This window comes from Pavona decussata, unplaced genomic scaffold (genome assembly GCF_977016875.1).
Source record: "Pavona decussata unplaced genomic scaffold, jaPavDecu1.1 SCAFFOLD_38, whole genome shotgun sequence".
Taxonomy (NCBI): domain Eukaryota; kingdom Metazoa; phylum Cnidaria; class Anthozoa; order Scleractinia; family Agariciidae; genus Pavona; species Pavona decussata.
The window spans coordinates 6011129-6027684 of record NW_028145460.1 but is presented as its reverse complement, the minus strand read 5'-3'; the positions used below and the strand labels follow the sequence as shown (position 1 = coordinate 6027684).

General features: G+C 40.5%; 1 protein-coding gene across 1 annotated transcript; it reads right to left on the bottom strand.

Moving 5' to 3' along the window:
* Positions 1-4234: 4234 nt before the first annotated feature.
* Positions 4235-16420, bottom strand: LOC146483827 (transient receptor potential cation channel subfamily A member 1-like). Its single transcript, XM_085105970.1, has 10 exons — positions 14610-16420; positions 12795-13135; positions 11764-12040; positions 10840-11170; positions 10153-10349; positions 9204-9533; positions 7766-8720; positions 6684-6887; positions 5529-5704; positions 4235-5008 (listed from the first exon to the last, which is right to left on the bottom strand). The coding sequence occupies exons 1-10, from the start codon at positions 15008-15010 to the stop codon at positions 4669-4671; spliced, it is 3552 nt and encodes a 1183-aa protein (XP_084962096.1). The 5' UTR covers positions 15011-16420; the 3' UTR covers positions 4235-4668.
* Positions 16421-16556: the final 136 nt, after the last annotated feature.

Genomic DNA, 16556 nt, shown 5'->3' with positions numbered 1-16556 from the left:
TGGTTGATCTGATAGGCTTAACAAATACAAATGCTAATTTTTTTTCCTTTTTTAATATGTATTATTATATATATTAATATATATTATTATTTCATTTGCTTCATCATTTATACTGTCAATCACTTTAGTTTTACGTAGTTCCGCTATAGCGCAAATACTTGTATGTCCCAATGCAAATTCTCATTGTACCTGAGGAAGGCTGGTTTGGCCAGCCGAAATATAATACACTTTAAAACGTAATTCTACGTTGTATAAGTCTCTGCTTCTCTCATCATTTTTCTATCTTTTTTTCTTTTTGGCACGGAAAGCCTCGCCCAGACGCGAATTCAGTGCAAGGCTTGCCGGGCAAAAACAAAGCTTTTCATTCTCCGGAGACTCAACATGGCCGCCGAGTGACAAAGGTTTAAAGAGCTCCATTTCGGCAGGGAACAGCGATGGTGAAGCAAGCGAAACACTCGATCGCGCGCGAACCGGAATTGCGTTCCGCGAGGAGACGACACACGCGACCACGCGGAAGACATAGTCTATATTCACCCCTAATTAAGATAACTGTAAGAAAAAGCTTCAGATTAGGACATCGTATTTCGAAGACTTAGTGTGCACATCCTGCAGGTTTGAAATCAGCAGGTTCCCGAAGAAAAATTCAGAGTTTAAACCATATCATCCAATCGGTTTCGTGATAGGAAGTGAGAGGTGGGCAATCTACATGCGTCAAGAGCGACGTCTGCTAACCTTCCACACGCGGAAGAACATATTCACTTGGCGGAAGCGGCTCACCTACCGTGAGTAGACCGTGCCAACATGTACGCTCTTTCATTTAAGCCAAAGACGTTATCTTTCTATACTAGAAATACGTGACTCGCAAAACCTCGCGAACCTGGGGCTGGGTGGAAAGCCCTCTTTACTCGTATTGTAGCATCAAATGAGGAGATTAAAAGGTTTCTGAACATAGCAACTATTTTGATGAGCATGGTCTTTTCGAGGTTCAAGAGGGTAGTTTGCGGTTGAAAATCTATTTCTGACGCGACGAAATGAACAACGTGCGTGAAGCGCTGTCGTGTTCGATGAATTTATTTCCCACGGAAAATTATTTTACAGCGGCGACAAAACGTGTTATTTCTTCAATGCAATCTTTCACAAAGATTCTCGAGAGATAGTTCTGTATCCAGTGAATATTGATGAACATTGCAGTTGAAATTTGATCCGGCACGCAAACTTTCCCGATGTATGCAAATTTTGCTCAAGACGATGCCAGACAGTCTGACGTCACATACTTTGTTTTTCACTGTTGCTAGGCAACAGTGCGGGTACCTTCAACAAAATATATAAACATATATATCGAAGCTGATTTTCAAAAAGGTGGCTACAGAAATTGAGCACATTTTGAGACTTTCTAAGCTGAAGGAATATGCTAGTCATTAACAATACTCCAGTTACGGTTCATCACAAGAAAGTAAGGTCAGGAAATACTATGAAAGAGAAAAGAGGGGCTTTTCTTTGGAATTAGACGTGACATTGACACCCGAGTGAAATGAGACATGACCTGTGATCCGACTAAACAAGTGTGACACTTGATAATTATTAACGGCGCCAACGCATCTTAAATCTCAACCAAAACCCGGTCTTTAAGCCCTCAAGACTAGCCTTCCACAAAAGAATCGGCTTAATCAAGGCAAGACAGCGTTTTAAATTGATTTTCCGTGTTAATTATAAGTTCAAGACGTAATGAGAATCACGCCGAACGAACATCTGGAAATTATTTATGACATTGAGTCCGGAAATCCGACCAAAATCGCACTTCTCTAACAACGCTACAGTTATAACGGCGAAAAATAATAGAATAGCTTTTCAAACTCACGCTTCTTGGAGAGAAAATCCTTGCCCATTCTTGCTAGTGTTTTCCATATCAGCTTAAGTCCCGGATGTTGAAATCAACATTTGAAAAGGGAAGGGTTAACGCCCTTTTCCACCACAAAAATATACTAAGTCTTTAGCAGGGTGAAAAATTTGCGAAAATTTGACGTTGCCCGAATAGAACTCATCCGTAAGACCTACTTTTTAAAGCCAAAGACTGTCACCTCTTCAAGCAAAGCCCACAATATACAAGCCTTTAATAGTCCAAGCCCGAGTAACTGAAAATTACCCGTTTAGCTGACTACTGGTAGCAAGCATATTAGACGAGGCAGGAACTGCACTCGTAAGACTTCTTCTCTCACTAGACTTAATGATGTCCTCAGGAAAACTTTGCTTCAGGAAGCCAAACGAAACGCTAGGTCTAATGACTTAGTTCTGATCTCAGAGCGCGCGCCGAATTTAAAGCCAAATCGTTGCGCGGTTAGAGGACGTTTGAGAGAGAGTGGGGCTAGGTTAGCAAATCAGGGAGGGAGGGGGGGGGGGGGGTAGGAGAAAAATATTTTGGTTTTATAAACATTTGCTAATGACCATTGTAATCTATTAAGTTACTGATGTGAAATTCAATAAGAAACGCTAAAAATAAATAAAAAAATAGATAAATATCGTAAGAAAAGGTAACAAAAACGTCAATTTCTGTAGCCACCTTCTAGAAAATCAGCTCAGATAAATATATAAATATATTTTTCGCTCGAATTCGCGCGGCTTAGCTCCGCTGGGACTGGCTCGGCCCGACGAATTTATTTCCCTCGCTTGGCGAGGAATCATAGGCTTGGACACGTGATATCGATGGACGATGGTGAAACCATGAATTTGTGAATAAAAGGCTGTGTCAGTGAGGAAACGTTGTCGCAAGACTTCAAGCATTCAGACAAAGTGAGGTTTCTACCGCGCCTTATATCGTTTCAAAAGGTGGCTGGTACCTGTTGTTTCCAACACTTTCCATAATTCTACTTTTGGTGATTAATACTTAACCATTCTTTATCAGCCTTTTCAGTAATACACCAATAATGGTATGGAAAAAATGCCTAATCAAATGTATTCTGTTGGACAAGTAAAGTTACGATAAACTTCTTCAGGGTGGCATGTTGAAAGTGGCACTTTCAACATGCCACCCTGAAGAAGACAGGGTTTCCTCGACATATTATAGGTTACCATTGATAGCAAGCCGATAACCAGTCAATACTACCATATAATGCTCAGAAAGGAGCACGGTGACTCCTGCATATATATATTTTTTTATCGATGTGGGATCTAAACACCTTGTAACAATACAGGCCTCATAAGCGTGCGTCTAGGCCTTTAGCGTGGGAATTTAGCTTAATAATTTGAATTTTGCTAGTCACGTTTCCGAAATAACTTACATTTCTGTTCATTTTTGCGTTGAAGTTTCAACGAGCCGCGCTTCGCCGAGTCATACTCATTAATTTCAGTTAACTGCAGTCTGCACGATATATCTTCTCGAAAGTTTCTTCTAAATGCGTCATAACAACCTAATTATAAGTGTCCTGTATTTCCGTTCGGTTTTGCCGGTTAGTTCACCTTAGCTTGTACAACTTTACACCTTTCTTGCCTGGTCATCTTCTTAACTTTGTTAAACAACGTGCAACCCTCCCGGACAGCACATGAAAGATCGAAGTGAAAAGAGTTTGGAATAACTTGAATTTCCGTGTTTTAGAAGCGTTCGCGTCCGTCGGTTACAATCATGGAACTGTGATCAGCATGTTCAAATCCAACGTTTTTTCAAAATTTAAAATTAAAAACTTCTTTGGAAGGGGCTAATTGTATGAGCAACATTAAATTTTCGTAAATTTCAGTAGCATTACGAAACAATATGGCGTCTCAGTTTTGGTCAATAAAAGATACAAGATGCTGGTTATTTGGGCCAAAATGAAAAGACCCCCGACTGAGGTATGTATGCGTATTGAAAGGGTCAGTCATTTCTCTTATGGTCAAAACTCTGTAACAATAGTTTTTTTTTTTAAGTCAACAGTTTATTAGCTGACAATTCGAGATGCTGCTTAAGACCAGACTCAGAGTTCAACAGATAACCGGCTGCTATTGGTTGAGGGAACTTTACAGTTCATGTTATTTGGTATGTTGAGATCCTACAAAAAAAAATATAATAATTCAAACGTTGTATTACGCAACAAGATGGCGGACAATTCAGTCATTATAATAACTCCGATGCTCCTGTAAAATGTGAAAAGCAGCATGCAAACAAGACTGCACTGGATGGAGGGATGGAGTACTTTCACAGCATACGTCATTTGGCATGGCGAAATCCTACAAATAAGCATTTTGGAATGGAGTTAGAGATATCTTACAACAGACCATTACTTTTTTAACACAAACTTTATTCATCCACACAACAATGGCTTTTACAGCGGTCCATTCATTAACGAAGTCTAATATCACATTTACTAGCCCGTTTTCAAAAAACCCTATACAATACAAAGCAAACTAAACATAGCCGAATTAACTGACATCAGACGATATATGAACATTTTTTTTTATGTTGCACTATCCATCACTTCGTCCCCAGCTTGAGCTTCTCGAAGCTTACTTATATAAATGCACGCATATCAAATCAAACTTATGACAAGAAACTATGATATTGTAAAAATTATGCTATTATGTTAAAAAATTCTAACGTTCATACTTGTAAGAATGTTCACAAACATTGAAATTCCTTGCTCTTTATCTCTCCTCGTCTGTGTATGGGATGCGAGACAGATAGGCGCGAAAGTGCTTAAACTAACAAGATGTTGTCTCACGCTTTTTAACAGAAATTGCCTTTCCATTTTCCTCCGGTAACCTTCCATCCGAAAAATCTGGAGCTACAGCAGTTTGGGCCTCAACTGTAGTCGGCCTTATGTCGTAAAGGCTGCAGTTGTCGGGATCAATCTTTGTGGCTAGTCTTCTCAGCAATGTGTTCTGAGCGTCGATAACATTTACCAGCGTTTTGACGCGCTTTTTAGTTTTATCGAGTTGCTTTCTAACCTCGGTGAATTCAGATGAATTGGAATCTTCCTCATTAGTGGGAAGACCAGAGTCGAGTTTAGAACTCTCTTTCATTCCAAGCCTGGCCAGCAAACTGGACAAAAGAAAACGCACAGGTAAGATAAATACGATTTGATGTAGTTGCCATCCACTTTGATGGAAGAAAATGCTCGGGAACTAAAGCTGAGCATGCCTACAAAGAATATAGCTGCTGGCCTTTGTCAACGTTCATAAATGCCATGTTATTAGACCACTGGTTACTCAACTTAGGCTGCATTTGTTTTGGTTGTTCCATAGGTATTGTTGTAAGCGAGAGCAAAGACATCTCCTCCTCTCCCCTAATACCTTCCGACAAAAAAGGTGGGCCTCTATAATAAAAGCAAGCCAGGGAACTAAATTTTCCGATGTGCGAAAATTCTATGTGTACGTCGCCCCTTACCATTTTTTTGTGGAGTAGATTTGTGCAATAAAGCAATCGCATAGATCTGGCCGTCGTAAGACCGATTTACCGTTGGGATCTTAGCCTTCGACACTGGATTGGTTTGACTTCATGGCATTCAATAATCGAAAACAGTTAACAAGTAAACAATCGTAAAACAAGAAGGATGTTATACCTGTTATATCTGCTTGGTTGATTGGGCTTGATTACCAACGTTGGGCGGTAAAGTCTCCTAGTGATGAATCTTGGATAGCTTTCTTCGATCTCGGCAACAAACTCAACCCGCATTGCTAACCGCTTTAGAGTGGCATTATGCTGTATAGCATCGATATCTCCCACAGCAAGGCCAACCTAGGAACGAGATAATTTAAAATAGTTATCGTTTACGTATCCCAACCCTATCAACCATAACCCTAATCCAAACAAGTGTTAGACAAAGATGACGTGACAACTACAACAAGAAAGATGAGAAGGGCGTACGTGAGACAAAGATCTGGTCTGCAAGCAGTGTTAGGAGTAAAAATAAACCAGTCCTTTGTCATGGCCGTGAGACGCAGACGCTTTAACTTCCAACGCAAAAAATGGCACGGCTCCTCATTATTTGAAACTGAACTTTTGGTGGGGCGACCTACACCGTTTGCAACGTCTTACAAGGTTGGTCGAGAGGACAAAAGAACGAACAACAGAACAATGTTCTCAACCCTGAATGAACCCTGAAAAACAATGCAATTACAGATGACTCAGATAACTCGTTCATTGTGCTACGCGCATTCACGAGTTAAAAACGACTAGAAACAACACGACGCCTGCCGCATCGCACTGCGAGCAGCGTTGCATTTGGGGCAGATTGTCCTACACGATCTTATATCGTCCTGATCAAAATTAACGAGAGCATCGTAGTATTCGATCAACATTCTTTTGAAAGATTAAAGTGGGACATCATTTCTGCGTAAGTTATCAGGTTGCACATTCCGGCCAAATGCGACTACAGCGAATAAAAAAAAGAGCGCTGACATGTTTCCTTTCTATATGTCTTAATTCATGGTTATGGTGAGAAGGAGGAGGAGGAGGAGGAGGAGGAGGAGGAGGAGGGGGAGGTTGAGTCTGCCCCCACCCCTGACCCTCTTCCCCACCCTGGACACAGAAGACAAAAGAAAAGGTATAAATAGGGTACATCTAATCTGAAAAGGTGTGTGTAATCCACGAATTACCCTCACGTGGTTAAGGTTAGCCTACAATCTGTGGGATTATTTCTAGTGAAATCCTTCTGTTAGCCTCGATTATATTTGCAGTTTGTAGACTGTGTTTTACGCTAACGGAATGAACATACCATTAAGTTCATCAGTATGATGGACATGAGGAGCAGGAAGAAGCTGACGAACACAAATGAGGCGTCTGGGAATGGGTTGAGTGGTTTGCGAGTAGTAGTACTATTCTTGCCAATGGTGTCGATAAACGTATTATCAAATTCAATTTCTCCAACCATCATTACGATCACCTTGATTAACGCTCGCCAAGGGTCACTAAATGCGTCCTACGAAAAAAAGACAATCGCAATTAATTCTTTAAAATTACATTGCTAGGTTCTGTCACGATTGTAGTCAAATGTAATAAATGTCTATGTGGGACCCGCGCGTGACGTGCACGTGGTATTGTTCTTGTACAGAACCGTAGTGTAGATTGGTAACCTTCAAGTAGAGCCATGTGCTAGAGGATTGTAATGTTCCAATACGGAAAGTGTAGTTGAGAGTACACGTTTTTTTTTTGTCTGTTACAAATTCACAAGCTGGAATATATGGAACTTTGTCAAATCCGCATCGCAGTTCGTATTGTGAAGATGATGTTTACAGAGGCGATCGAAGCCAAGTTACGGGAGACCTGAAACTCAAAGACGTGCGCTGGAGGAGAACTACATCGTTCTTATTGCACTTGCAATTAAGTATTCTTCTGAACTCAAGCGAAAGGATGTTAGTGGATGTGCATTGATTGTCCTTGCCATTCGACCAATTTTTAAAACGTACGTACATGTAGGTAAACACAAATGCGGCAAAATTCGCGAAGACGTTGCGCAAACATGGTGAGAACATTTCGACTTTCTCCGTGGCAGTCTTAACTTAGGTTGACGATTTTCTATTTGCAAAATCCCCTTCTAAGTTATTTTCGAGAATAAATCTCTTTGAAAGAAGCAACAGGTACCGAAAAATCCCGATGGATACCTTGGATTTTGAGGGATTTCATTTTGAACAAAGAGATGACAAACAACTAAATTAATGGAAGTTTCGTGGTCCACGAGCCTTGGGACGGGGTGCGCAATGCATGATGCTCGACAGAGAGTCTTCAAAACGTTATTGGAGATGAAGCATTCAATCTGGAAAAGAATTGCTAATACAATTAAACCGAGGCACACCTCACCTGCTCTTTAAAGAGGATGAAGAAAACCATGGAAAAGCCAATAATGAAGACGAAGAACACAATTAGCACCTTGAGTACTGTCTTGGTGACCTCCACGAACATGGTTACATAAATTCCAAACAGACGAAATCGGCGAAGAAACAACACCAAGTTTGCATAACAAAGGAAAATCGATGTCACACCCACCACCCAGAGAAGGTAGGGATCTTTCATTTGCTTGAACATGTCGTTGGTTACGTCATCTGGCAAGACGTATGGAATCATGAAAGCGGACGCAGAGCTATAGAGCAGCCACTCCAGCAAGTTGCTAATTTCCGTAAAGTACCTAACCCGTTGTATTATTATTTGTAGTATCTCCTTTACGAGATGGGTAACTGCAAATGCAAATACTATGTACGAAAATCCTTTGGTGAAGACCGTTTGGCCATCGTAGATTTGTGACACTGGGTAGCACACGGGTTCATAATATTCTACCCAGGTTTTATTTTCATCGTAATAAGAGAGGTCTTCATCGTAGCATTCCTGTCCTTGTACCTCGTAGGTTGTCGTGAAGTTCAGTTTTCTCCTTTCAATGATGATGAAAGCCGAATAGAGACCCACAAAAACCAGATATGACAGAAAGTTGAAATAGTAAATAATGCGTCCAAACGTAGACCACTTTTGACTCAACAGAACTTGTGTTAGTGGATGCAGGAGGAGCTTCTTTCTTTGGTGTTTCACCATAGTACTGGGTCCGAAGAAGCGTCTTCCAAGCACGAAAGCTTGGTCATCAGGTCCTGGGTCTAGGAGGTGGAAGTCATACGTAACTGAGAAGTCGGGATCATTAGGGCCTGTCATTTCCGAGCGCTTAACACATCGATCCATCAAAAGCTCTGCACTTTCTGGAAAGTGCTTTATAAGTAGCTTCATCGGGGTGTGTCCATTTTTGTCTTTGTGGTCCATTACTTCAGGCCATCTGCAAGGAAACAAAACGAAAAGGATTTTTAATAAATCTAATACATAGCAACCTATATGTATAAAGCTATACTAGAAGCATGACAAGTTTGATTGTGAAGCAATTCATAGAAGCATTTAATTAAAAACTTGCTGCAATTAACACCAGTGACGTACAAGAGGATTCAACACTCAGACGTTTTAAAATGAGCAGGTTGCTTTCCTTCCCACACTTCGGAGGTTGGAAGCCTCTGGGATAGGCTTAATTAAAAGTTAAAGGATTTAGTTCCTAACTGCGTGTGTCGGAGTTATGTAGGTGGATCGTAATAGATGCTCCAAATTACTACTATTTTAATTTAAGTGAATTGTGTAAATCAAGTGAAGTACGTAGTTAACGTTACGTTTGATGTGGTTGGATTACTTCCAGGGTTCTTTACTTTTAGCACTTGGTGTGTTCCGCGTGACATCTCTGGAAATATCACATTTTAAGCCCAGAATACCATACCTTGAGTGTTTGATCACAGCTGTGGCCACATCGCTGTTTCCTGCCCGAACTGCAGCCTCTAAGCACGTGACACCCTGCGTGTTACAAACAGTCAAGCTGGCCCCGTTATCCAACAGCATATTAACGATGTCTACGTGTCCCTGCCTACAGGCGATGTGCAATGCGGTGTTCCCATCCATGTTGACGTTATTCAGAGATGTTTCCCTGGCCAGCAGCTCTTGGCAACACTTCGCATAGCCTAGCTTGGACGCCCACATCAGCGGAGTCCACTGGTTATTGTCTGTGCTGCCTACTTCGGCTCCGAGTTTTAACAAAGTGTAACACACTTTCCTGAAAGGTAAGAGATATAATTTAAATGAGTAAGTCGCCCAAATGCTATTAATAAGAAGGTACGTAAAAGTTGCAACTGTACTTTATCCTGAAGGTATGACTAAAAATCAGTCATATCCAATATTTATTCATGCACGGACCGATCATAATCTGTGTTATAAATTCATTTGATTACTCTTTTGCAAATTACCCATTATGCTATCTTGAAAAAAATTTGGGCAGCAAGGCAATAAGAAATGGAAATGGAAGTTAAAATAAAGAAATATATGATGGAACTAACATTGAAACAAGTGGATTGTAGAGAATGTTTCCTTTCGGTAAAAGTACATGCAATTGCCAAGAACCTGGCAAAGAAAATTAAATTCAGTATCCGAAAGCGTTCTTTATTGTCTCGCTTTAATTGCTGTTCTTTTGGACAACTTTCTAGAGCCCATGGCGTACACCGCAAAACACAATGAAGTGCAAACAGATCTCATTCAAGAGCCACGGAGCTAAAACTCATGGCTTTTTAGCGACGTTTGTCAAAAATAAGGTGACACCCACACTTCCTGTTAACAAACTTCAAGTAGTTTGATACATTTAACGATCTAAACACTGTGCAGAAGGCATCCTTAATTACCTATGTCCCTGCACGACGGCATTATGGAGTGGGGTTCTTCCTTGATCATCTCGTTCATTCAAGCCAGAGGCAACTCGTCGCGCCAAGGCTTCCACGTGTGCAAACATTCCATACTGGGCAGCAAGATGCAGGGGAGTTTGCTGTGTCTCATCTTCGAAGGTGAATCTTTTTTGCTTATTCAAAAGTGCATCCATTATCTGGTACAGTACACGCAAAACAGTAATACCGAATATAAGAAATAAGCCAAATGATGAAGATAAACTTTTCCAAGAAACATGTGCCTGGTTTTTAGAAAACCTTGCGTAATATAGGTAGCTCACCTAAAGGAAAGATACAGTAACTACCACGAAAAGGAAGACTTAGAGCAACGATGATTTAGAGGCTCAACGAAACAGGAAATCTAGAAAACGGTCAATCAGTAAGCATGAGTACCTCATCCCTCCTCCATTTGTCATAACCAGGCTGGATAGAATGGGTTAATTCAATACTAGGGGATATAAGAAAGAACCTCGTTTAATTGAAATTTCAACGTCAGTCCAGTCGGTAAGATCTTCAGAATACGGGCACTTCACTTCGTTTATGATAAGCCCAAATTTCTTCAGTACAAATTTTACCCATCAAATACACTAGTATATCGTTGTGTTCCGTATTTACTGTCCATGCAGTAAGTACAATTACAGTACGTACCCTAACATCTTTAACCATGGCAGCATAGTGCAGTGGAACCCTCTCATTGACATCACGGCTGTAGAGGTTGCACAGAAGAGATGTCTCTTCCAAGAGCATACACAATGTCTCTAGATGTTCATTCTCAACCGCCATGTGAACGCAATTTTTCATGTAAATATCACAAGCTTTGAAGTCAGCCCCTCTCTGAAGAAGAAGTCGAGCACATTTAGTCTGGCCAGCGGCTACAGCGTCTAAGAAAGGTGTGTTGTTCTGTGCATCGCGGGTGTCGATGGGTACACCATTGTCCAAGAGAAACGAGATGATGTCATCGCGATTAAACACAGCTGCTCTGTTAAATTATATGTTTAATCAGTGTAATGGCCTGGATCAAACATCGAATGGTTCACGACCCGAGCCTAATACGTATTATTTTCGAACTTCCTCGAACCAGTAAAGGCAATCACCGACTATGCAAAGTTAAAGGGGAAGTATCACGCAAATTTGCTGTCATTTCAAAACCCGAAAATGTTTGTCTGTCAGGTAGAAACAACGATATGACTGTCAAGTTTGTTATAAACAGTGCAATAAAACTGTCGATTATCATAATTCATGCATTTTATTCAGGACATGAAAAGTGCAACGTTTGAACTCGTTTCGAACTTAGGCCGTTACATTCGACTGCCCAGTCGAGGTCAACATCACCACGTCCAACTTAACACGTGCCGAATGGTTCGGAAACAATGATTCGACGTTTGAACCGGGTCTCTAAAAGAAAGTCTTTGATGCAAATAACTAGTTTAACAACAAGCACTATGATTGAAAACATCTGACACATCTGTCTGTTTTCGTTCAGTCTTTACATTGAGCAGTGACCGAAACATATCAATGGCATTACGGAAGGAACGATGACAAAATTATCTCAAGTCATACGTTTTCAATTACCTGTGAAGGATAGTTTTTGAGTCTGCATTCTTAGCAACAACGTTAGCTCCTTTCCTGACCAACAACTCTACCATCCTTAAGTTTCCTTTTACTGTTGCCACGTAAAGTGGCGTTTCGTTGTTTGATTTACGCGCGTCGATGTCCGCACCATTCCGAAGACACACCTCTGCGGTGTTAAGGTCGTTTGTTCCGGCGGCGAGGTGAAGGACTGTGTTGTTGTACAAATCCCTATCTCCTACGAGTTCCTTTATTCTCACGCTCTGGCCGGCCATGGTGACTGAAAGTCGGAATCAAAATCATGAGTGGTTACGCTGTTACGTTTTCGTCATCCCTATACTTTTAGTTAGACGCAGAGATAAGATAATAACAATGCAACAGATGTGAGTGCGAATGGATTGATTACCTTTTGACAGTAAAAACAACAACAACAACAACAAAACAACAAACTGAATTAAAGGAAAAGAAAACTAGGACACAGAAAAAAGGAGTTAGACTTGGCTTTCCTTTATACAGTTGAAACAGTTAAAACCAAAACAAAGAAACAAACAAAAAAAAAAACAATAATTAAACAAAGGGTCTTGCCGAAATGGGGAATCGAAAGCTTGTGCTTCAACATAAATTTTCGATCCTTAAAACGAAACCTCTTTTGTTGGCATAATATGACAGGATCAAGAAACAATTTTTTCTCTTACGATAATTAAACAAGAACGAAACTTATACAGAAAAAGGAGTTGGGGAGACTGAAAGCTCTCGAATTGCTTTGCAAAATTATATTTAGTTATCTGAACCTATTTAAAAGTCTCTTATTTTCTCTAAGTACTCATCAATCAATCAATTAATCATTAGTCAGTCAGTCAGTCAGTCACTCAGTCAATCAATCAATCAATCAATCAATCAATCAATCAATTAATTAATCATCAGTCACTCAGTCAGTCAGTCAGTCAATCAATCAATCAATCAATCAATCAATCAATCAATCAATCAATCGATGTGATATCTTAGTAGTAGTAATAGCTGCACTGACTACTTACCCGTTCCCAAAATCAAAGCAGCGACTTCAGTATTCCCGTGATACACTGCAGTGTGAAGAGGAGTCATAAGCTCGGTGGACTTAGCTCGTATATCAGCTCCTCGATCCATCAGCATCTTTGAAATCGTTACGTTTCCACTGACGCAAGCCAGATGAAGCGCAGTCATGTGGGAGAGGTCTTGGGCGTTGACGTCAACTTTTGCATGATGCACGAGATATTCCGCTACTTTGTCATTCCCGCGACGGGCGGCAAAGTGCAAAGCCATACTTCCATTGGATGACTTCAAGGCAGGGTTTGCTCCTCTTTCGATCAGCAAATTGACGGTTTCGACGCAGTTAAATCTAAAAAAACAAAGGACCAAAGATTTCGTAGTAAGGAAAATGCCGACTTCATTATCAGTGTATCTTACTTTCAAGAACTAACGCCATGCAGAAATAAACGGCGTTTCCAACTACTCTTGACACCGTGTTCGGACATGAAAAACAACGGGTACAGTTGCTCAGCTAACATTGATTTCACGGAATCACCGTAGTGTGAAGGCTTACGAATCTAACACAGAAGACTAGTTTTGTACTGTGTACTAAGAATGAGCACGGGGCAGTTGAACTTCTGTATAATTCCCTTGAATGAAATGGTTCTTTTAAAACACGGATAAAGAGATTCGGCTTTGAATTTTTCATGGAATACTTATTTTTTCTTATGAATTTGTTGTTGTTGTTATTGTTTTGTTTGTTTATTGTTAGTTTTTGGGAGGGGGGGGGGGTCTGTCGTTCTTTTAGGCTATCACCCTTTTTATGTTACCGTCATTACTTTATTCTTGCTTTAGGCAAAGGGTAAAATTTGCCGCCAAACATTATAATGCGCGGATTGCTGCACGTAATATCTCTTGCTGCTCTAGGTGTATTATTTGAGTGCACTGAGTTGTGAAATGCAAATTGCATTCTTATTCTATCAAATTCATTAAACAAAAGTTTGCCGGCTTAATTGCTTTGTTGCTCTTCATTACAGCCAGCGTACGTGACTAAGGTATCCAGTTGTACATGCAAGACTTATTAAATTTTAAGTTTCTTGATGTCTCTTTGCCTCCTTTTCCCCGGCGCTAACTTCAGTCGATAGTTGATTCACTTATCCTGCAGCTTCGCAAAAATATAGAGCTGAAATGGAGAATCAGCTTCAGTATTGTGGGATTTGTGCGAAAGAGAAGGATGTAGTATAAATAGGCATAAATGGAAAAAAACTTTGCTGCATCCAGAAACATTCATTTTCTTGTAAATGATCGGTATATATCTCTCAGCAGTGAATGCTAGCTGTTAAAAATTGTGCACTCTCAGCTTCTTGGTGAGACCGTCAATTAAGGTCTGTCAACTGCATGTTCGTAAAAAAAGAGCAGGTCTGATGAAAGAATGTGTCAATACACATGCTTTAAGCCTCGTGGTTTCTATTCGGCGTTGTTGTCAAAGCTCGAGATTACCAAGGCGGGTTAACAGTGAAGTGAAAACAATGGGCCCCGTTACATTCATCGCAAAAAGCACTTCGAAAAGTTTCAAGGGAGCTCGAAACTTGAGAAATAAACGCGAAACATGATTTTACATGTGCACTGCATTCGCTATCTCGAATCTTCTAGAGAAAAATTGCTCGAAAAAGGAAGACTTTGACCGGGAGGTATTGCATGGTCAGTGCAAAGAATAATCCAAGGGCAGCATGTTTTCAGTTTATGATGGCTAGAGGTTACAAATTAAATAGCCAGCGTTCAAGATGACGAGCGACTAAACGTTATTCGAAGTTTAATGCTAACTGTGTGTGAAAACAACTTACCTCGCTGCTATCTGCAGTGGTGTAAGATTTTCTTCTCTAGTTCGGACATCGATCCGCGCGCCGTGATCTAGCAAAGTTTGAGCTACGTTTATTCGGTTATATCTTGCCGCTTGATGGAGCATAGCCAGCCCAGACTGGTCCAACTTATCGATATGTTTGGTATGTTGCCTTTTCAAGAGTCGTTCCTTTACAACATCTACTATTCCGTCCCGTACAGCTTCGAACAAGTTGGTTTCCCGCGTTCGAAAAATAGGCTTTTGAAGCTCACTCATCTCCAAACTTATCTTTTCTTTGTTCACATGGTTTTTCTCTTGACCATCACTGAGGTTAATGTTTCCATCGTGGAGTTTGTCGTCCATCGAAGAGAGTAAATAATTTCCCTGATTGTTTTTATCCGACATCAGGCCTCGTCTTCAGATGCTCTAGACTGTTTGGTCGCCAAGGGTACTGGGAGAGGTGTGGAAAAACGTCATGAGCGTATTACATGGTTCTGACGTCGGCCTTCTTGCGAAGAGTTTTCCTTTTTATTTTAATTTGTCGGCTTGTTTCTGATAGAAAGCCAGGTACATTGTTGTCGTCATTTACATTACAATTTAATTTAACGGCAATTTAATATGAAGTTACTATGCAACCGAATTAAGCGCCAGGCCGGTTTCCAAAGATTTGGGCTTGAGCCAGTATAATTACAATTCGGTTCACACCTTTGAATACAGGCTTTAGGAATTTAGGCATAACAATACTCTTGTTTTGCATTTGACAAGATGAGTGCACGATAGCAAAAATACAGTGAGCTTGCATTTAGCTTTTAGGCTAGAAAAAAGAACTTCCATTCATCGTTCTGATGATCAAGCGGTCTTTCTGAAAACAATGTTGCTGACTAAGAACCTTTTCCACAGAGGAATTCACTGGGAATGAAGACACTTTAACTACAAAGCTGTTTGGACTTTTTTCTGACGACAAAACCAATCCGACAAAAAATGTCCGAGCGATTTCTTTGCGTCGATTTCGTACGATTTTTCTTCAAATTCAGTCGGATCTACTGCTTTGGGGCGATACAACAAGCAAATAACTGATGCTCAAAGTTCGTTTGAAAGCAACAAAAGCGACGACAAACAACTACAAACAATGCAAATAAGATAGTGCATGAATACTAAGGGAAGCTGAGACGCCGATCACTCCGAATCTTCAAAATCTCCACTAGGCATTTGGACATGGACCGTGCCCGGGGAGTGGTGAATTCGATCGGGGTCCGATTTTTTTTTTTTTTTTTGGTTTGTTTTTGTCTTGCAGAATTTTCCTGGTTTTTGTGAGTCAGAAGTTTTTTAAGCACAGAATGCCGCCTTTGTAAGCGAATGGTGTACTCAAAATAGCTTCAAACCATTTTTTGAAGGCGTCCTAAAGGCGTGAAAAGTGATTGTTTGAAGCTGAAATTTGTCCTCGCGGAGAGGTCCTTGTAACACCGTTATTTGAACGGCTGTTTGGCCCCGGAGGGCGGGAATTTGAACAACTAATCTTCAAACGTTCAAATGTCCGGAGTGTTTCCCGGGAGGATGTTGAGATTTAGAATTGATAAAACGGTTGTGCATTTAATCTGCGATGTAGTCGACTTTCATCATAATCGTATCAAGGGCCACGTCTTCCAGTTTAAAGAAGACGAAATTATTAAACACCTTTGATTTCGTTATACTAGTTAGTGGATGGAGTCATAGAATGCTCACAATAGAACTTATTAGCTCTATATGCTAATTTTCCATTACAAACCACGTGATATTCTCAGGAGAGTTGATCTTTGGTCTTTTTGAAAGTAAAGAATGCATCCTTGCGTGAATATGACCAATTATTAAAGAGACTCCTTCCTTGAGTACCGTCACGTGATCTGTAATGGGGACACAAAACAACGAAGCGAATAAGGTTTATTGACAAGTCAAGCCATTTCCCAAGTTTTGT